The 22,225-nt window shown below is 38.9% G+C and overlaps 1 protein-coding gene across 1 annotated transcript in view; it reads right to left on the bottom strand.

The window, feature by feature from the left end:
* Positions 1–20,934, bottom strand: part of MRPL3 (mitochondrial ribosomal protein L3) — a 40,597-nt gene extending 19,663 nt beyond the window's left edge. The window contains exons 1-6 of the mRNA XM_032869703.1: positions 20,783–20,934; positions 19,568–19,752; positions 18,225–18,316; positions 16,004–16,102; positions 6,892–6,991; positions 4,729–4,789 (exon numbers count right to left, since the gene is read on the bottom strand). Of these exons, the coding sequence (XP_032725594.1) occupies positions 4,729–4,789; positions 6,892–6,991; positions 16,004–16,102; positions 18,225–18,316; positions 19,568–19,752; positions 20,783–20,874 (629 nt within the window). The 5' untranslated portion in view covers positions 20,875–20,934. The remainder of the gene's footprint in view (positions 1–4,728; positions 4,790–6,891; positions 6,992–16,003; positions 16,103–18,224; positions 18,317–19,567; positions 19,753–20,782) is intronic.
* Between the last annotated feature and the right edge of the window lie 1,291 nt (positions 20,935–22,225).

The following is a 22,225-nucleotide window of genomic DNA, read 5'->3' as shown; positions in this document are numbered from 1 at the left end:
GAACAGAGAGCCCGACTTGGGGCTCAATCCCAGGACCCTGGGATCATGACCTGAGCCAAAGTCAGAGGCTTAGCCCACTGAGCCACCCAGGTGCCCCTATATGGGTTGTTCTAATTAGCCCAGACTTAGAGACAAGACTGTTAGATTATCCTTTATCCAGAAAGGAAAGAATCTTTTAAAAGTAGTTGAATGAACTTTTTCTGACTTCAATGTGGGCTTCAGAATTTAAATAAATAAGGGAATAAATAAATAAATTCCAGACATCCAGAAAAAAACCCTTCAGGCATGCCACTGTCCTGACTCGAAGCTTAATAAAACACCTGGCAGGAAAGTGCACCACACATGCCCACTGTTACGGAGATATCACCACCTTAGGTGTCCTTCAAGTCCTTTCAGACAAGGACCTAACTGTTTCCCCCTAATAAAGCAGAGCGCATTTTTACTGTTTTTTGTTTATTCTTTCTTTCATTCTTTCCTGACTTCTTTTAAGAAAACCTACAAAAAGCACCATTAAGATTCACCAAAAAACAATGGGCTATGTTGAGGACAGAATCAACAGTCACACCCCATCTCACACACTATTTACATATTATCCATAGCTATTGCTTCCTCAAAACTAAGAGTGAAAGAAAGGTGGTTCAAGTTAGACCCTGAACCATCATCTATTAGAAATTACACTGGAATGTAACTGCCACTACAGAACAAGAACAGAAACTTTAAAAAGGTGCTAGGGCAGGGTGTGAGGGACACATCATGATACACACTAGTCTTAAAATCATATTTAGAATGAATTACACAAAACTGTGATATTTCGAAGATAGGGCTTTATTAGCTGTTAACAGCATAATGCAACTAAAAAGTTATTCTGCTAGAATGGTTTTATATATTAGATGTAAACATTTTCCCCATTAATCTAATTTGAGTTTAGATTCTCAAACCCTCTGCACAAAAAACTATTTCCAAAATAAGAGTAAAAATTAGGGGCTCCTGGGTGGCTCAGTGGGTTAAGTCTCTGCCTTCGGCTCAGGTCATGATCTCAGGGTACTGGGATCGAGCCCCGCATCGAGCTCTCTGCTCTGCAGGGAGCCTGCTTCCCCCGCGCCCTCTGCCTGCCTCTCTGCCTACTTGTGATCTCTCTCTGACAAACAAATAAATAAATTCTTTAAAAATAAAATAAAATAAAATAAAAGTAAAAATTAAAATGAACTCTGGTAAATATGTATTTACCTCACATTTCAAAGTAACACTGGTAAATACTTATTTGTATAATGAATTATAACCAATGTGGAACAGGTAAATATAATGCATCTTTCAATGCAAGCAGATTTCCCAATGCAATTAATAACAGAGAAACATTTAAAAATTTTAGGGAAGACCTCAAGAAGCTGCTACTGTTGGTCACTGGTGACTCTAAAAAAATGCAGATAATTTCACCCTCAAAGCAGATATTCTACTAAGATTTTATTTTCTTAAATTATACAGTATTTTGTTTTAAATTTTCTTAGTTATTTCAAAAATATGTTTAGTCAAGCAATTAAAATTGAAGGTATAAGGTAAAAAAAAAAAAAAAACAAACCGAACTTGAAATACCCAAAATATAAGTGTAGATTTAACAAATATAATTATTATAGTATGAGGAAAAATGAAGATTTTCAATTAGAGATTTGACATTTTTCTTTTCTAATGGAAAGATGATGATGAAGCCAACTGATTACTAAAGAGACCAATTTTCAGTTTTATGCTAACTAAAATGTGAGTACTAAACAGGCCTACTTCTATTGACACTGCTATTTGAAACTGCGCTGATTAAATTTACTTGCTTTAAAACAGATGTTTCAATGTAATAATTTGAGTACAGGTTTAGGGAAAGGAAGGGATTAGGATTCTAAACTGGGTAAAGGAGTAGGCAGGAAAGGCGGTTCCACTGGTGAGCCCTTGACCAGGCCAGTGTTTCTCAAAGTGTGGTCCGTGGACTAGCAGCATCTGTATCACCTAGGCACTTGTTAGAAATGTAAATTATCAGGTATTGCCCCTGATCTACTGGGGGAAAAAAAAAAAGATCTCTGTGTGTGTGCACACGTGTGTGCATGTGTGGCTGTGTGTGTGTGTGGGGAGGGTGGTTCAGAAAGCTATTCAAGTGTGACAACCACTGCTCCTGCCTATAAATCCATGTCCCTCATCATCTGACCTATCCATGTCACCGCACAACTTTTTCTAGCAGGACTAATAATCAAGAAGATGGGACTCAGACATTTCAAAACATTTGAAACAGGGCTGAAAATGGAGGACAAAGTAGTAAATCGTTGGCTGTAAGTGAGCCACAATAAGGGACGGAGAGTGAGTACTTGGAATCTATTCCCAAAAGATGATGGTTCCATTTACAGTCAATAAGGAAAAGAACATTCTCACTGGCTGTGAAGAAGTTTAACTCTCTAAAATGGGAAGCATCAGGAAAAGGAGACAATTTAAAAAGAAAAAAAGAAAAGCAAGCAGGTGCATGTGTATGCTCCCCACAACCTGTCAGTGGCAAACAGAAGAGGCAGCAGCAACTAGGACTGGATGGAACTGAAGATCCAATGCTGCCCTGGGAAGAATTCAAAATAGATCCTCATGAGAAGGACAAAGACTCCTACATATTTACAAACATGGGCATCTTGAGGCCATAACACCATGTCAGCTATAAGAGTCACTGGAAACATTCATCTTTTAAAAAATCAAAGTCATCTGACCTCAGATACTAACACATAAAGGCACACCCACCAGAGTAAAGCGCAGCCATGTGTGGGTCAACTCTCTCCCCTGACTTCACACAGTGGAAGTCAAACAGAATACTGTATCACAGCCCACACAACAGTGAGATCTTCTCAAATGAAGGTCCTCCCTTCTCCAGAATTAAATGGCAACTTCTTTAAATTCCAGAAGTTATTCTTCCAGCTCTTATCAGCTACCTAGTCCCGAGGCTGGCACCAGGCTTTACAGACTTGGTTTCTAGGTACATGATCTTAAAACAAAACTAAAAAACTTTCCTTTTCACTTTAAACTCTCAAGAAGAATGCTGAAGTTTTAAAAATAACTTTTAAGAAGCCAGAAACCCAATAGTAGTATCTGAAATGAAACATCTACTGAACACAGGCATCTGAAAAGCTTAGCTCTAATTCAAGCTGGTCACAAATCCCACCACAAAGCATCTGCTAATGAAGGTCTCTGACTTTGCAGGAATTCTCGGAATAGCTCATATAATCTGTAAAGTATATAATGGAAATCACACATGAATAACTGTAAATTAATGGAATTACTGAGGTACTTTACTATATGTAATAATCAATCCAGAAATTAAAAAGTAAAATCATCTGATTCACAACACATACACATCTCCCCAACTAACCAAACCAAAGCTTTCCAGCTCTAATATTCTGTGTTCTTGCCAAGGGAAGGCAGAACAAGGAAAGTGACCAAGTGATTTTAGAGGCCCCAGTCAGTAGGAATGAGTCTGCAACAATCAGGAAGCAGAAAAAAAAAAGGGGAGGGGGGAGAAGTCCATAACCTCTCTCAAAGGAAGACACACTGTACTGTCAATCTATCTGACTCCATTTCTAAACAGCTAATCAAAGGTAAGGGCTGTTTGCAATGGCTCATATTGGAAAGTAGGCAATAATGGTGTGGAAATAAAGTATAGCTAACTGACTCCATTAAGGAAATGAATGCTGGCTCTGGTTTTCTTGGATAAAAGCTCTTTGGCTCAGTTACGGTGATTGTAAGACTATCCCAGAGCACATGTGGGCCACTGTCAGAATTACACAGGCCACAGACCCTGTCGAATTTTACTTCGAAAGAGAAGTAAAATTATCATCTGTGTTGACAGAACAAGAAACAGGAAAAGCCGATAGCTGATATTTGGAGTTTAGTTTAGCCTAGTCATGCAGATTCTACTAACATATACTGAGCAACTGCTACATAAACAAATGTAAGGGCTCGGTTTACTCCATTCTATAGTGAAGTAACCTTAACCAAATTTTGAAAAACTGCTTCCTCTCCCGGTCTGAATAGGACTCAAAGTCAGCACTTCTATTTGTGTGACAACTGTGTTGATTTCTCCCAAATTAAACCCTTGTTTCAGGAGAAAAAATATTTTGTTTTTATGAAGTCTCACTGTCTCACTTGTCTAGTACTGAGACATAACACCGTGCTACCAGAGGCTTAAGGTGTAACACTACTTCTTCCTGCTTCTCATAGGCTCTTAACACAGTTAACAAAATGTTTTTATAGTTACCCTAGGGGGACCTTAAAAACAACCATCACAAACAGTATAAAATGTTTCTAATTTAACTGTTTCCTAGAGTTGGAAAGAACAGCATTTACAGATCACACAATCTCAAAAGAACCCCACAGCACTGTTCATTTTTATATCACCATCAAACTGTACATAGCCTTTGGTCTTAAAAATAGAAGTGGGCCCAACCCACAAAGAACCTGAGTAATGTGACCTTTCTCATAGTCCCATTTCAAGAAGCATGCATCTCAGTTTCAAACCTGTAACTTGATGTTCACATACAACTAATTCAGTGCAATTTAAAATCTAGTAGAGTCAGTAACATTGCAGAATTACAAATGAGAATAATGGTTACTTAATCTTTAGTCACAGACTTGAAGGGCTATACTTTCACTTACTCTGTTATGTTTTAATATATATGGAAAACAAAAGGAAAAGAACCTGTTATGTGGACCTACGTTTTGGCTGTGACATCCACATACTGTCCTGGACGAAAATGAGCAGCATAAAGAGGGGTGCCTTTATGAAAAGAAAACAATCAATATGAAATTTGTCAGCCTGGGAACAACTTCACTAAACATAAACTACATCTAGGAAGACTAAAAGATTTCAAAAAAAGTAGAAGATTCTCTTCACAATTACAATTATTAGAAACATCAACAATAAAATAATAAAACTGTTCATCAATCATGCCTTAATTGACTATACATGGGGTAGAGAACAATATGTCCCCGGACGAGGCACATGATGTGAGAGTCAGGCTAACAGACCATAGATGGCTGACGGGTTTGTGCCTGCACAGAGGCCAACGTGAGACTGGCTGAAATAGGCAATTCACATGACAAACACAATGTTCTTATGGTAAATACATGAGTCTGATGATTCTTTGTTATTTTGGTGAATAATAATATATTGACATTTAAGATACCTTTCCTTTTTTGTATAATGAAATAAAAACAAGAGTGACTCAAAAAATGCTGTGGCTAGATCAGATCTTTTTTAACCATTAGAGATAATTTACCCAAAAATAGGAACTGTTTGAACCCAGGTCCACCGTACCTTAGGCGATAATTACTGTATGGGTGATATCCATATAATGCCCCTATATATCAGATTTTTGGCAGATTGGTCACTGTACCAATAAAATACAGTTATTTCAGCACATGCCCAGATAATTTCGAATTCTGAAAAATTGTCATCATTGATACCCCAAGTTTTATATACTAACATTTCTAAAACTAGTTGTATGTAAACAGAATTTTAGTTAAAATGCACCAGAAAAAAATGTTATTTAGAGGAATTTTTAAAGTGAAAGCCCTTCACAACACTGTATCAATTTGGATTAACACTATGAGAATTATTTGACAATTAATCTGCAAATATTTCTAGGGCACTTGCCATATGTACTGTTAGAATTATAAAAGGTAAGACATGGCTCCTAACCTCAAGAATTTATTATCTAGGTGAAGAATCAACACTAACATCATCAAGTAAGACTTTTTCTTAAAAAAAAAAAAAAAAAGCCATAGTCAATGTAGTAGAGAATGCAACTGAATGGTAATTATGGCTTGTTTTACAACAGGGAATAAGGTACTATGGGATTTCAGAAGGTAGTATCCTTTAATGTAGGACCTAACCTAGATTTGTACAGGCAAAGAAAAACCCTGAATTAAGAAAAAATAAGGGAGATTAAAACTGACTGAATTTCTAGGAGGCTGAAGGACTTTTAACTGCTGATACCTGACCACTTTTCATCCACAAAAACAATTCCACATGGTTTGAGCTACAACAAAAGTTAATAGGGACTTAATTTTTACACTTGTTACCTTAATTCCATTCACTTTAGCTTCAAACGACAAAACCTGCACTTCAAAAAATACTTTTAATTCTAGCTTATATCAAGGCTGATCCTCCGTCACTCCTTAATAAGGCTTATTGTAATTATAATTTACTTTGTGAAATTCAGTTCAGATATTAAAATACCGAATCTTATAAAACCCTTCTACTATCTGTTAGAACTCAAGCTGAAGAGATCAGGAAGCTTTTCTTAAGTTCAAAGATGTCAAAATACTGTTAACTACATAAACTGATAAAACCATGCTGCCAATCATACTTTTTGACATTTCAGGGAGTAGGTAAAATACTTCAGAATTTTTAAGATAGAATCTTTACATCAAGGTGCTATGGTTAGTCACTTCGCTATTCCATGAAAATTCTATCTCAGTGAGAATCTAGCTAATCTTCACCTATTAAAATGACAGCCTACAAAGAGTGAACTTCACATTTTAAAGGCTAGTATATTTTGAAAAATAAAAAAGTTAAAAAAAATGAAAGTTAGTGTATTTATCTGGAGTGGCTTTTCCAAATGTGAAACTCTCTGTACACTGAAAACAAAAGTGCTCCTCCCTCTTTAATGAAAACAGAGTTCTCTACAGTTCTTTCCAGTCAAAAAAGGAAAAAGACTTGTTTGTCCCTAGTGATTAAATCAGATACCACTTTGTATTTAAAAATAAACGTTTAGGACTTTGTATTGTGGATTCAACTTTACTGAAAGGCCTAACATTAAACAAATCACATACTTGGGTATTTTTGCCTCCCTCCCTTCCCCAGCCTCAGATTACCTGGCTTAATCACAGCATTATCTGTTACATGAAAGATTTTAACTTTCTGTTTTGGCGGCAATCCAAGTTCTTGGTAAAATTCCAATACAGATGTAGATTTCTAGAGGAAAAGCAGCACACATAAGTAACCCATGATACTGAAGGTGGAGTTCTGTGCAAAGAGATATAAACCAAGGCCTTAACAGCCCAGAGAACAAATCATTAAGAGCATTCTGTTCCCCTGATGAACAAAAACCACCACATTCTATTTAAGGGAGGTGAGATTTTTATCTATAATCCAATACATCCAGGATTCAACCAGATGCATGGTGTAGCTCATATATATTACATGGTGAAAGACCTTTATCTGTAGGAAAAGAAACAGCATTGTGCTCACATTTGAATTCTGACTGGAGGCTGTAAGTATCAAGAACCCCAATCTGGGGAAATTCCACTCTGTCTACTCTGCACCTGCTTCCAAGCAGCTGGAAGAAAATATACTAGTCACATTCAAATGTATGACCACAAACTTCAAAGTGAGTCCCAAATGTGGTCTGGCCAACCTACCTTTCCCTACTTAAATCCCTCTCACACTCTCCAAAGCCCCTTCCTTTTCACAACCCCTTTTAAAACCCCCAGTATGTTTCCCTCCTTCTCCCTTCTTTGAGCTAACCACGTTTTTTGAGATTTCACTAAAAAAACAGAAAAACTGGAGCATTTCCCTAAGGTCTTATCACCCAATCAAACAGCTCACACAAGCACTTACCCTCCCATCCCCACACCCCATGCTAGATTGCATGAGATGAGCATGGGGCAGTTTTAGCAAATGCCAATGTCAAGGCCCTTCTGTTTGGAGACTGTCGTTTCACTGATCTAAGGTGTCATCCAGGTGGCAGTGCTTTTTAAGCACTCCCTATGATTCTGATGTGAAACTGGGGCTGGAAATCACTAACACAAGTGAACTGTCCATGCTCTTATTAGAAGTCAGACCCCCTCACTGTGTACTCATCCGACCCCTCTCTTACCTGTTCAACCGCTTTATCTTGAAATTGTTCCCACTGCATTCTGAATCACCAATTTCCCCCTTTCTACTGGAACTATCTTATCCAAAGATGTCACAATAACTCTCATTAAAACAAAACTTATCCTTGACTACAGTTTCCTTTCCATTCCCCCTTAAGACAATGCTCTTTGAAAAGCTTCTGCTCAATCTACTTTCTATCTTCCCATTCTCTCAAACCCACTTTAATCAGGTGCCTGCAGCCCCTGAATACTCAATGCAAAGTGCTTATCAAGGTCACCAACCATCTCTATGTGGTCAAATACACTGGTCAATACTTATCTCACTGTCTCTGCCAGCAAAGCTTGGCACAGATGACCACTCGCTCCTGGAGACTTGCACGCTCAGTTCTTTCATATACTAATAATACCACATTTCTAACTTCAATCGCAAATTCTACTCTGAACTACAAATTCATTCGTACAACCGCTAACTCAGTATTTCACTTTGGTATCATACAGCAACTCAAGTTTGATATGTCTGAAATTGAACTAAACTCCCTCCTGCCCCCCGAAACCTGCTTTCCTCTGGTTTTCCAAACTTCAATAAACAGCAACTCCATAACTCAGCTGCTTGGACCCAAAATCTTGTGGATACCTTTGAATCTTTTCTTTGTCATATCCCATGTCTCAAACACCAGCAGTTCCTACAGATGCTATTAAAAATAAAGCCCACATCAATTACTTCTCACCTGCACCTCAAACCACTGTCTTTTGCCTGGATTATATTAATAGCCTCCTAATTGGTTCCCAAATTTCCACACTGCTGACACCATGGTCTATTCTCCAGGCACAGGCTGGCATGATCCTTTTGAAACTCAAGCTAAATCATGTCTCCACAATGGCGACCATCTCATGCAGAATCAATCCTAAATCCTTAACATGGTTTACAAGGTTCTATATAATCTGACCTCATCTACTACTCTCCTCCTGGCTCACCCTGCTTCAGGTACAATGCATTCCTCACATTCCAAGAACACATTAGACAATAACCTTGGATCCTCTGCACATATTACTCCCCCTGCCTGGAATACTTTTCAAATTTTTGCGGGACTTGCTCCTACGCTTTATTCGGGCCTCTATCTAAACATTAACTTACCTTTCCTGATTATTCTACCTAAAATAGCACCACTTTGTCACTTGCAAACCCCTCAGTTAGTCTACAAAGCACTTCTATTTGTCATGATACACATTTTTAATTGTGTATCTTCTAAGACAGGGCCTCCCTTTATCGTCCACAATCTCACCAAAATGTAAGCTTCTTGAGAAAAGAAACTTTAGTTGCTGCTACATCCCCAGCTCCTGGTAGGTCCTGCTGCCTGTTTTTCCCTCCACCATGCCCTTTTTTCTGTACTGTAAGCATCCTTGAATAAAATATACCTTTGAATAGAAAACTTTATGAATATCTCATTTCCTTAAAATAATGTCCCCGGGGCTTTTTCCTTTTCTTAGTTCTTAAGACTCTTGATACAGATTGCTAGAAGACTTGACAAAAAAAACTTGTACCACTTTCTATTTTCTGATGTGAAGAGTGCCTCTTTCCTGGGACTATAACTAACACAGATGTATCTATCTTCTTGATGCTCTTTCCCCCTCAACTTCCCCTTTCATCACAAGAGAAACACCTGCAGGTCCCCAAGGAACCACAATGTATGCTTACCTATGCCTGCCTATGCCAGTCTCTTGGAGGTAATTCTTCCCCAACCCTGTACCTCCAAAGCTCATTAAAAATTTGTTAAATATATGTCTAGTCTCAGCTCCAGTAATATTTCCTGTCCCAATTCCTGCGTGGGCAGCCTTGCCAGAGCAGACTACTCCTTGGTCTATGCGAACTTTAGACCTTGCCTATATCTCAAATATTGTCCACATTACCTTACACTTGTCAACTGACGTGAATATCTGCCTGCCTGCTGGAGCACCTGGATGGCAAGCTGCTTTATTCACCTATGTTTGTAACTTTAGAGCTAAGCACAGTTACAAGTCATATACTGCAGAAGTGAGCTAAATGAATGGTGAAGACACAAAAGATGGAGGACAGACATCCACCCGTGTGTGAAGTTCTGATTTGCCTCACCAAGTCACACCTTTCCACTCTTGCTGCTGCATCAGTTCTTGGCACACAACATCACTGTGTTTACAATGTTATCTTCAAGTCTAGTTATTAAAAATTGTAGGCCTTAAATAAAGATCATGACTTATTCTGAACATGAACAAATCTTCAAGAAACTAAACTATGAAACCAAACCAAGAGTAATTTGTTGTCAAAAAGCAAGAACAGCAGCAACTAAAAGACCCGAAACAACTCAAGACGATGCCAATGATGTACTGAAAACCGAGCATCACTGATCCTAATCCAATGGAGTATCTGCACAGCCAGTCTTAATTACAGAATATATGAATATGCAGAAATCTTCAGTTACTTGATGATTTCAGTTTAAAATGTAAGCTGTTGGTGCCACTTTGTAACCCACTGAGAAGGCTGTGTTTGGTAGACATGAAATTGGGTGGCAATGGCCTGTAATGTTAATTTGTGGATCAACCCACAAGCTCTGGGAAGTCCTTGGGGACCTCTAGTGGAACCACACAACAGACCCTGAGAAGCCCTGCTCTGGATGCCCACGAAAGGTTGTTTTGTACCTCACAGTGTTCCCTCAAGAAGCTATCCTTTCCACCTTTCCTCCAAGAGTGATGACTTAAGTTCATCCCAGTCATTCCCTATACTTTTGCTTCCCACATGCTGAAATCTAACACTGATATTCAAACCACCCTTATTAAGGCCGCTACTTTTCTTTTCTTGTTTAAAGATTTTATTTGTCAGAGGAGAGAGAGAGAGAGCACACGCAGAGTGAGGGTCAGAGGGAGAGAGAGAAGCAGACCCCACTGAGCAAGGAGCCCAACACAGGACTTGATCCCAGGACCCTGGGATCGCGACCTGAGGTGAAGGCAGATGCTTAACTGACTAAGCCATCCAGGCATCTCTAGGTCCCTACTTTTTAACTCCAATCATGCACACTTCCTCCATATCAAAGCAAACACATAAATTCTCATTTAAAAATGAGATTACATTTGCAACTGCAAATTGCAATTATTTTCCTGATGTATCAGATTTAAATTCATTATATTGTAGAACAGAGTTTAAATTTATTCTTGACATTCACATATTCTACCTGATGATTTTAAAAACATATTCTTTTATTAATATCAGTTTCTAAGTATGTGAGGAAGCTTCTAAGAAAAAAAACTTCTACTTTTTCAGAAACACAAAATAGGTAAGATAAACATCTTGACCTAAGTAACTACAGACTGAGACATAAAAGGTAATACATACTTCGTGATTATATCCCAATTTCATTAAAATTAAATAATATTTTCTTTTAAAAATCAAAATATCATAAAACTAACTAGGTATCAGTTTTGAGAAAATCCAGAAGCTCAAGTTGAGTTGAAAGCAGCAGCAGTGTAACAGAACTATTTTTTTAACTTCCAAATAAATGATTTCAGAAGGCAATTTAAAAGACTGACAGCAGTGTCACACTTGGATAAGCCCATCTACGAGGCTGCATTTTTTTCTGCCTCTTTAGAGTTCTCTGCAATTATCCTTCTCACAATGAAAATGCTTCTCTGCTCCTAAGATGAATTGATTTAATCAACTTTTAAGGCTGCTTAACTTCCTATGTTTTTATTTATAATAAGTTACAAAAATAGCAAAAGCAAAACAGTCTAATTTCTTGGAGGCCTAAGTTCTTTACAGAGTAAAAGACACAAAACAAAACAGTTCTACCCCTATTATAAATAAAATTGATGCAGTCAATTCATTTTAGAATAGTTAACTATTTGATATTTTATATTCATAGGTCTATGTTTTTAAAACATTTTATAACCAATTTACTTGCAGTTTCTCTGAGGGTTACACTAAACAAGAGAAAGTTTGCATATTTTTAGTTTTGAAAATCTTTTTCCTTTCTGAACCAAAATTCTTATGAAGAATTCTAAAACTTCATTTTCACATCTTATTTGAAGAAAGGTCATTCAAAGACCAATCTTTTTCTTAATATTGTTAATACATGTCCTCTGGACCTAGAAAATTTATTATCTTCTTTTTTCCTTTTTTTTTCTTTAAGATTTATTTATTTTAGAAAGAGAAAGAAAGCATACCTGAACAGAGGAGAGGGGCAGGGAGAATCTTAAGCAGACTCCGCATGGAGAGCAGAGCCTGACGGGGGGCTTGGTCCCACAACCCTGTGATCATGACCTAAGCTGGAACCAAGAGTCAGTTGCTTAACCAACTGTACCATCCAGGTGCCCCTAGAAAATGTTTACCTTGGAGAACAAGGAAGACCCTTGTAGCACTTTCCATACAAGAGAACTAAATTAAAAATCTGTGTAAGGTAAGTGGCTGGAAATCCACCACAACATAATCAAGCATCCAAATCACCTAGCTGTGCAATTTTTTTTTAAAGATTTATTTGACAGACAGAGAGAGAGAAACGACGAGCACACAAGAGGGAGAAGTAGGCTCACCACTATGCAAGGAGCCAGACTCAGGGCTACATCTCAGAACTCTGGGATCAGGGGCGCCTGGGTGGCTCAGACATTAAGTATCTGCCTTCGGCTCAGGTCATGATTCCAGGGTCCCGGGACTGAGCCATGCATCAGGCTCCCTGCTTGGCAGGAAGCCTGCTTCTCCCTCTCCCACTCTGCAAGCTTGTGTTCCCTCTCTCACTGTCTCTCTCTCTGTCAAATAAATAAAATCTTAAAAAAAAGAAAAAAAAAAAAACAAAACAACAACCCTGGGATCATGACCTGAGCCAAAGGCAGACGCTTAAACAACTGAACCAGCCAGGCTCCCCATTTCTAAAATATTTTTAATTATTAGTATTAATAAAATCTGTAGGACATCTTCCTCACTAAGTAAAATAGAATAAATTGAGCTGCCAAATATGTTTGGTGGGGGGGCTTTTGTTTTCTCTTGAGAACTAAGACATTAGAGAACCAATGGAGACTTTTAGGACTAAAAGGATTTAGCAACTTTCAAGGCCAATTTCCTGTTTTCTTGTGTAAGAAAATAGATATTCAAAATAAGCGGAGTGAAGGGAGCTAATGGGAGGAGTCAGAATTAGAACTCAGCTCTCCTGACCCCACATCCACTTGTTTTTCCACTATCTCATAGTTCTGGAAATAATAATTACAGATCTGCTGGAGCAGAATGGATTATCCCAACATCATGTTTGACTCACACATACAAGGCAATAAAGTCATGAATTTACAAAATTGGTAATGAAAATAGATGGTGGTGATAAAACATTAACAAAACCACAGAAGTACAATTAATGAGAAAACAGGCTTCTATCAAAGCAAAGAATTATTTACATGAAGATTAGCATGTATTTACATATTTAAAAAATTCAAAATTCTGAAAAAATCTGACATTTTTAAAAGTTTTCATAAATACCTCACTGTGCTTTTCATTACTGTGAAACTACTTAAATTCCAAATTAGCCAATAAACTGTCAAGAATTAATCGCAGACTAAAATATATATAAACTATACAATACCATAATACGCAAAAGTAGTTAACTTCTCTAACACTTAGGAGACAGGCCTCAAAGGCCTCTTGTCCTATCAAACTATAGGACTCCAACAATTTTAATCACCTTGAACTCACCGATCAGTATATCTCACTATTTATAGGACAACTCCTCCTGAATTTTCTATAAACACTTCACACACTTCTTTCCTCTTCCAAAACTTCCCTTTCCCTGTCACTATTCCAGGTTACGGAATCCGCACTGAACTAGGCATGCAGAAATTGCTCTAAGCCTGTGTCCCCTTAGCACATACTCAGCCAGTCTTGTACAATTCCCTGCCCTCTCCAAGCCCTATTCAACTAACTTGGGTCAAAAGCCTTTTATCAACTCCCCCCAGTGCTTAAAACAACTTCCTAAATGTTCTCCCTATATCCAGATTCTTCTAATTTAATTAAGTAAGACTATGATTTGACAATATCATTGCCCCAGTTGAGGAATTCAGAAGCTCCTGGGAGTCTACACGATGAAGTCTAAACTCTTCAGCACTCTACCCTGACAGGTACATCTTTGCACTTTTCCCATCTTGCCCCACTGGCCCGCACGCTCACACACTTAGGAGTTCATATACCATACTTCTCTTTCCAAGCACACATACGCTCTTCCATGTGTCTCTGCAGAAGCTACCTGAAACTAGTAACTCCAAGCTGCAGTATTTGCCCATCTGCAAAATGGGGATAAAAATACTACTTACCTAAGAGGTTTGTTGCCAGGATGAAATGAGATTTTTGAAATGTGCCTGGTATGTTAAAACAGGTATTCCTGCTGACATGCTTTTTCTTTTCTGGTCTCCACTCTGTGAAACCTTCTGGGATTTTCCCAAGCAGAACTGGCCGTCCCCTATTCCATGCTTCCTGCATGTGTAATCCTATACAGGGATGGCGGATTTATTTGTCCATCTTTCTCATTAGCCTCTGAGCACCCAGAGGGTGAATGTTAAGATACAATTAAGGAAGTAAGATCTGAAGTCTGACTGTCACCCTACCTTTTACCAGTGGGTGGCCCTGAAGGAGTTCCTTAACCTCTTTAGCCTCAGATGCTAAGAAAATTAAATAATAGGCTTAATGGTTATGTATCCATGTGTAATAAGTGCTCAACAAAGTTAACTATGACAACCAAATAGGAGTTTGGTTGTCCAATACTTGCTAGTTTTGACAGTTGTATAGTATGGGTTGTATCCTATTTACCATACATGTTCATTTCATAAACAATTTACAGTGGAAAAAATGTTTACCTTAGGTATAAGCACAATGTTTTAGTAAACTTGAGGATGTTTCATTAGTTATTAGTGAAAACCATCACCATTTCTAGAAATTCTCTGCTTTTAGTCCTTCAACAGAGGATACTAACTGCACAGATTTCTCAAATATAAGTTATATATTTAGCATTCTAATAGTATTCTACTTGGGGGAAAAATGCTTTATTTCTAAAAACCTAATGTAGGTTTTAATATAGCTCTATCCCAAGTACTGAAAGTTCCTTCTAGGGAGGGTCTAAACTGGGTGCTTCCTGTGTGCTCTAGGGACTTAAAAATTTTTTCAGATCTTAGGATTGTCACGTCACCATTTCTACCCACATCGGAAATGTTATCGGTTCTCTCCACACTGCAGAGAATCATCCTTGGGGAGTAAACATCATGGGATGGTTCTGGAGGCTTATAGACTCAAAACAATGCTGTTTGTATGTGATGCCAGTGCTGTTAAAGTTCTTGTTAAGATGATGAATATAGTTTATTCGTTCTCATGGATGTGACAGAAAGGACTATGTTTTGCATCTTCTTAGGAAATATAGTGTTTGCGAAAGTATTTGAATTGGTATAAAGTTGTGGGGTTTTTAGTTTATGTGAAATCTGAATAGACTCTACCTTTTAGTTTTCCATGTGTGTTTTATGATAATTACAAATTTTGATGATGAAAGATACTTACAGAAATATACACAACAGTGAAAATAAAAACAACTTCTTGATTATATGATATATTGTACTGTATTCTCATATTGATGGTGACAATTTCAGATTAAAAAATGCACAAAAAAATGTTCCTTCTAGTATAGACAAATTAGTCCCCGCATGCTGCTGGTGTCAGGTATTCAGACAACTTAGAAAAAAATGAGAAATTAAACATAAATGACAAAATAGCTACTATCTATTGAGTATCTGAGACATGCTAAGAACATATGAGAAATCTCATTAATCCTGTTAGCAAACCTCTTAAGTAAGTAATATTTTTATCTCCATTGAACAGATGGGCATATACATCAGCTCAGAGGGTAAAGTTACTTGTTTCAAATACTGAGGAGAGGTACTGGAACAAACTCAAATTCTCTCAGAATCCTGGGCTCAATGGCTTCACTAGCCTGCCTTCCCTCAAACCCACAATTTACTTCATGGATAAACACAAATTTGACTATGGAATCGCCTCAAAACTCAAAGAATTCAGATCTGAAACTAATGAAATGTACTCTTCTAAAGAATGAAAACATATCCTTACATGGAAACGTGATACGGTTTTTCCTCCTACAGTTAGGGCCGCCCGTTTTCCATTATGGTTTTCCTTTGGTGTGTATTTTAGAACGTGACAGTCTTGTACCTAAGGAAACAAATATAAAAAACAAAACAAAACTAAGTATGTGCTAAGCTACGTTTTAGCATCATACCAGCCACACTAAAAGCCATAGAACAATTAGGGATTCCCTAACGTTAACTTATCCATCATTCCTCTAACACCAACCACAATCTTAAAATACAGAAATAACTTTAGACAAAAAAAAAAAAAATCAGGTACAGAGCACACAGACAACACATACAGAAGCGTGCCTAAAACAGAAATACACAACAGAATATTTATGAAGAAAGTACGATTTACCGCCACCCATGTCGAGAAGTAGAAGCTACAAAGCCTGTGTGTGTCTCTTCCTAGTAATCTCCCACCCCACCTTTTTTTTTTTTTTTTTTAAGACCCCTAGAGCAGTGGTTCTCAAAGTGTGGTCCTCAAACAAGCATCACAACATCACCTAGGAATCTGGTGAAAACGCTGGTCCTCATGCCCCAGCACAGACCAACCGAATCGAATCTCCTTCTTTTATAACCCTTCCAGGTGATTAAGGCTCACTAAAGTTTGAGAAGTGCCGCCCTGGAAATAAATACTATTCTTGATACATGGTAATCATTTACTTCCTTTTCCTTACAGTTGCTACCTTTGAAAGCATGTAGTTTATTGCTGCCTGCCTCACACTTTGTAAAAGCAGAATCAGGTTGTACTTTTCCATGTCTTGCTTCTTTCACTTGTTTATATTACTAAGTTTCACCCACAATGCTGTGTGTAACTCTCTTCTGTTCATTTTCATTGCTATCCTGCATTCTGTTACATGAATACCACGACTTCTTTTTCCATTCTGCTACTGGACATTTGGGTTATTTCCAGTTTTGGAGTACTAAGAACAATACTGCTGTGAACACTGTTGTAAAGTAATAAAGTTCAAGTTTTCTATTAACACTAGGGATTGGAATTGCTATACCACAAGATTCGCCTATCTCAACTTTAACCACATAATTATGCTGTTTTCTGAAGTGGTTGTACCAATGTACAATTCCACCAGTCTTTCCCGAAAGCTCCCTAAGTTCCCTAGAGTTTTAGGAACTATAATCTTCTCTTTGATCAGTCAGAGTCAATAAAACCATCCTAAGACTTGTAGGCCCTCTGGGCCTATGTGCATGAGCTCTCATTTTAATCACCAACATCTGTCTAATCACTTGTCTAAGACGAGACCCCAAAGATGAACTCAGGTATCCAAACTGATTTGGGGAATGATGGCTTCCTAATGCTATCAGTAATATCTCTAATAATAATCATAAAGACAACAGCAGCCAATGTATATTGGACATTTAACACTGTTTTAAGTGCTTGATATTTATTACCTTGTGCAACTCTCACAAAAACCTTTGAGGTAGGTAATAACTATTTCTTTTACCAAATACAATTATATCTTTTGCAGAGGAGGCAGAATGTTCCAAGGAACATAGCCAGGAAGTGGCAGAAACAAGATCTAAAGTCAGATATTCAGGCACCTGAGTGGCTCAGTGGGTTAAGCCTCTACCTTTGGCTCAGGTCATGATCTCAGGGTCCTGGGATCAAGCCCTACATCGGGCTCTCTGCTCCGCCGGGAGCCTGCCTCTCTGCCTACTTGTGATCTCTCTCTGTCAAATAAATAAATAAAATTTAAAAAAATAAAAAAAATAAAAAAAATAAAGTCAGATATTCTGGTCTCAGGGACCACATTCTTAATGATTAGAGTTTGTTTTATCTCAGAGAACAAAACACTGCCTCTCCAGACAAGAATGTTACATTCTAAGTTAGCAAAGAGATCAAAATTTTAATTTCCAGTTGAAAGAATGAAAATAAGATGGGACTGAGACATTTTTCCAATTATGAATTCAACCGGCACACCTGTGAGAAGCTAGGTTACAAACATTTTTTTTTTATTCATGCTCGTAGTTAACCTTATGACAGTATCAAGAAAACCACCACTCAGGCAAGAGTGAAACATTCACTGAAACAGAAGTAAAGTTCTTTAATTGTATTTATGCCTGGCATTAGCCCATTCTTCATCACACAGTCACATGTTTCAGGATACAAATACTGTCCATTCAGGTTTGCACAAATAGATCTTGGCACACATACAGATCTGTTACATCCTCTCTTTCTTTCTCACCTGAAGTAATGTAACCACATGCTTTTGACCATCTTTGGTCCATAAAGGCATCATACCCAGCTTCAGTGCAATAAGGCCTACTCTAGAGGAACCTGGTAATTAAAAGCAAATCAGTGTTATTACAAACTTTTTCAACATTCACTAACATGAAGTAAATAGTATTTCCTACACTGTGATGTCAATATGAGCAACAGTTAAGAAACATGCTAACATATTCAAAGAGTAAAACACTACTGTTCTTAGAAATGTAAGAGATTTCAACCATGGCTGGGTAACAAACTGTTACTTAATAAATCTCTGCATAATGAATAAATATATGAGAACTGTGCTAAATAAGGAAAATAGGTAAACTGAGGGTCTGATTTTAAAACAAGGGTATTCATAGAGGACATGATAAATCCATCATTACGCTTTGCTTTTCTAGTATCAATTCATATCTAACCCCATTAACTAGAAAACATCTATTCAAATTCTAAGAACTTAGCTGGTGTTAAAGGATGACACAAGTGGTCAAGTTGTTAAAATATGTCAGCCTCCACCATGCCACTTAGGTTTCTTGCCTAAGTTAGTAAAGTTGCTCCACTAAGAATTTTTTAAAGATTTTATTTATTTGTGTGTGTGTGAGAGAGAGAGAGCACGCATGCACAAGCAGGGGGATGGCAGGCAGGGGGAGAAGCAGGCTCCCTGCGAGCAAGGAGCCTGATACAGCACTAGTTTCCAGGACCCAGGGATCATGACCTGAGCTGAAGGCAGATGCTCAACCAACTGAGCCACCCAGAACTTCTGATCACTATATAATCCAACTGTCACAATAAACCCCAACCAAAGACCACACTCTCAACAGGACAGGTCTTATTCTTAGTATGGCTACAGATGGGGTTGGGACTCTACTATGCAAAAGGAGCTGATTCTAGGGTTATGCTTGGCAAACCTAGAGTGCTAGAACACTCCAACTGAAAACATCTGCGTGACCCAGCGTAGTTTAGATCCTACTCCTCAAGATTTTCTTCCCTATTTATTTTATATATATATATACACACACACACACAAACATATATATATATTTAATCTGAAGGAAATAAGAAAACGTGTGCAGAACAATTTTCCTTTCACCTACAAAACAGCTTCTTCAGGAAGTCTTGATTACCATCAGACATTTTACTAATAGTAGACCAGCATGCTAGAAATAACCTTGCAAACCAAACCACAATGAAACAGAGACACTTAAAACACGAAAAGTAAATTCAAGAGATGATAACTTCATCAAGCAGTCACCATGATTTTGAATGCTCCAGCCACACAGTAACTAGGAAATGAGAAACCATCAAAAATAAAATAACTACCTGGTTCCCAGGGATGTAGAGGCCACGGTTCATCTTTCAAAGGGCACAGTTTACTTGCTAACTGGGTTTTATTTTCATCAGAGACCAACTGCTTAACAAATGGGACATTTTCTTCAGAGAGATGCTCATCCCACCAAGTACAACTCTTGCCATGGAGACTTCTAGCCAAAAGCCAGATGTCTGTTCTGTAAAAATAACAATTAGAAAAGAAATCAAAATATAAAAAGTTCCCCCAAATTAATGTGGGGAAAGGAAGCCATATGAGTTGTAAAGTGTAGTCTAGGCCTTAGGAAAGGATTTGGAATCTGTGCAAGTTTTTTTTTTTTCCCCCCGACATTCCTTATGATAATAATGGGGCTTACACTTTAACTATTAATGATTACCCTAGTGTAAAAGGTCTTCATCTCCTCTGGTATAAACCAATTTCTAACAGAGCTGTCCTACCTAGACACTGGAGAAGCTACTGATCCTTCTGTATGTGTACTGTAATAGTTTACATCCAATGGAGGTGGCAGACTATGGGACGCTGATCTCTGATAAGCTCACCTCTTTCCAGCAAGGGCAGGCCTAGGCTCAGAAGATCCATAAAAGACGTGATCTCTGAGCACGTGAACACAACAAGGAAGACCTTGTACCGGGAAGGAGGTGTGTAATTCTTGCACGGAGGCTCAGAAAAGAAGTAAGGCTTTCTGTCACCTATCCACCTTTCCTAGTCAGGTGCTAGACTCTAACTCCAGGTTAGAGTCCCAGTTTTACACTAATTAGTTGAGTGACCTTGGGTAAGTTATTTCCCCAAGCTTCCGTTTTATCTGCAAACTGCAATCATGAGAGTACGGAATAATGACAGTGTCTGTGAAACGAGTAACAATAGCAATTCTATCTCCTGAGGCTACACAAGCTAAGGCGCCTAATATACCAAACAAAGCATTCAGTACACAGAAAACGCCCAGTAATTGGTAGATAATATTATTGCTGTTGGTAATAGTCTCCACCAGTCGCTGGCTCATAAACATTAAAAAACAAAAAAATCACCCCTTCACTCCTTTAATGCACATTTCCTTGGAGTAATGCTCCTTACTCCTCTGTGCCTGCGGTCTGGTACAGAGCCCCTCCCTCCCCCACCCACGGCAGACCCCTCCGCACCGGGCCAGGGCACTGCTCCAGGTCTGTACTTCGCAGGGAATAAACTCCACACCCTGTCTCTAGCCCACCCACCTGTTTGCCGAGGCCCGGGCAGCACCCAGGCCGCCCGCGCTGCAGCCCAGCACCTGGCCGCTGGCCTGAGCCAGCAGCCTCCAACCAGGCATGGAGTGGCCGGGGAGGGCTTGCCCCGTTCCTCTTCGCGGCTCGGGGCGGCTCTGCTTTCAAGGCGTCTCACGCTGCAGCAGCGAACCCGCCACGAGGAACGTCCCGGCGGGTGCCTGCCGCTTCCCTCCGTGATCGGAAAAAACTTGCTGACCCACTTCCGGTCCGTTTCCCAATGCATTCCGGGCACCAGAGCGGTCCCTGGAACTAGAGTTCCGCCTTCGGATAGTCCTACCTGGGATCCCGGTTAGGGTAGGACGGGCAGGGACTGACTCTCCAGAGGTTGGAAAAAAGGGATGTTTGGAGTTAAAACTTTGCAAGAATGAGGCGAACTGGAGACAGGCTCCTTAAGAAAGCGAAATCACTTCTAAGTAATGTGCATTGTGGGGCAGCTCATTGTACTAAGCAAACTTTGATATTGTTACACTGGTTTATGTTGAAAACAACCCCAAAAGGAAATTGTTATTTTTATATTATAAACGAGGGAACAGAGACTCGGAATTTTGGTGCTGGCCCAAAGTAGTACATCTGGCAGGTGGTCAGAGCTGGCACTGAAACCGGACCGGCATCTATTAACTATAGAATATGGCCAAGGTGATGATGTGTGGCTTACAGGGCTGAATCATACAGAGCATTGCTACGTCTTGGTCTCTTGCATTGCTCCTTATGAGGAAAGACAATGGTCATGTCCTGCAGGCATTTGAACAGCCCTGTCGAGAGGCCCCTTACCAGCCAGAAGTGAGCCACCTAGAAGTGGATTCTCCGGTCCCAGGCAACCGTTTAGATGACAACATCTCATGAACGACCTTGATCCAGAACTGCCCAGCCAAGGAGTTCACAGGTTCCTGACCAGAAGAAATTGCCAGAGAGACCAAATGATGACTCTTATTTTGACTAAGTTTTTTTTTTTTTTTTTTAAGATTTTATTTATTCATTTGACAGAGAGAGAGAGATCACAAACAGGCAGGGAGGCAGGCAGAGAGAGGGGAGGAAGCAGGCCCTCCGCGGAGCAGAGAGCCTGATGCGGGGCTCGATCCCAGGATCCTGGGATCATGACCTGAGCCGAAGGCAGAGGCTTTAACCCACTGAGCCACCCAGGCGCCCCTTGACTAAGTTTTAGAGTGAGTTGCAATGCAGCAGTAAGGAGCTAATATACATTCTTTACAAGTAAACCCTTTTCCTGTGTTCCAGACCCAGACTAATCAGCATGTGTGGGCCTTGGGCCATCATTCTACTTCTCCAAGATCCATTTCCTTATTTGTTAAATGGGTGTTTACAGAAATTTGGAAATAAGAATTTAAGAATTTAGCTATTTCAACAGTCTTTTTTTATTAGTGATCTGGCTAGCCTGAC

The sequence above is a fragment of the Lontra canadensis genome, unplaced genomic scaffold (assembly GCF_010015895.1).
Source record: "Lontra canadensis isolate GAN:19392208 unplaced genomic scaffold, GSC_riverotter_1.0 scaffold38, whole genome shotgun sequence".
Taxonomy (NCBI): Eukaryota; Metazoa; Chordata; class Mammalia; order Carnivora; family Mustelidae; genus Lontra; species Lontra canadensis.
This window is presented reverse-complemented; position numbering and strand designations above follow the sequence as displayed.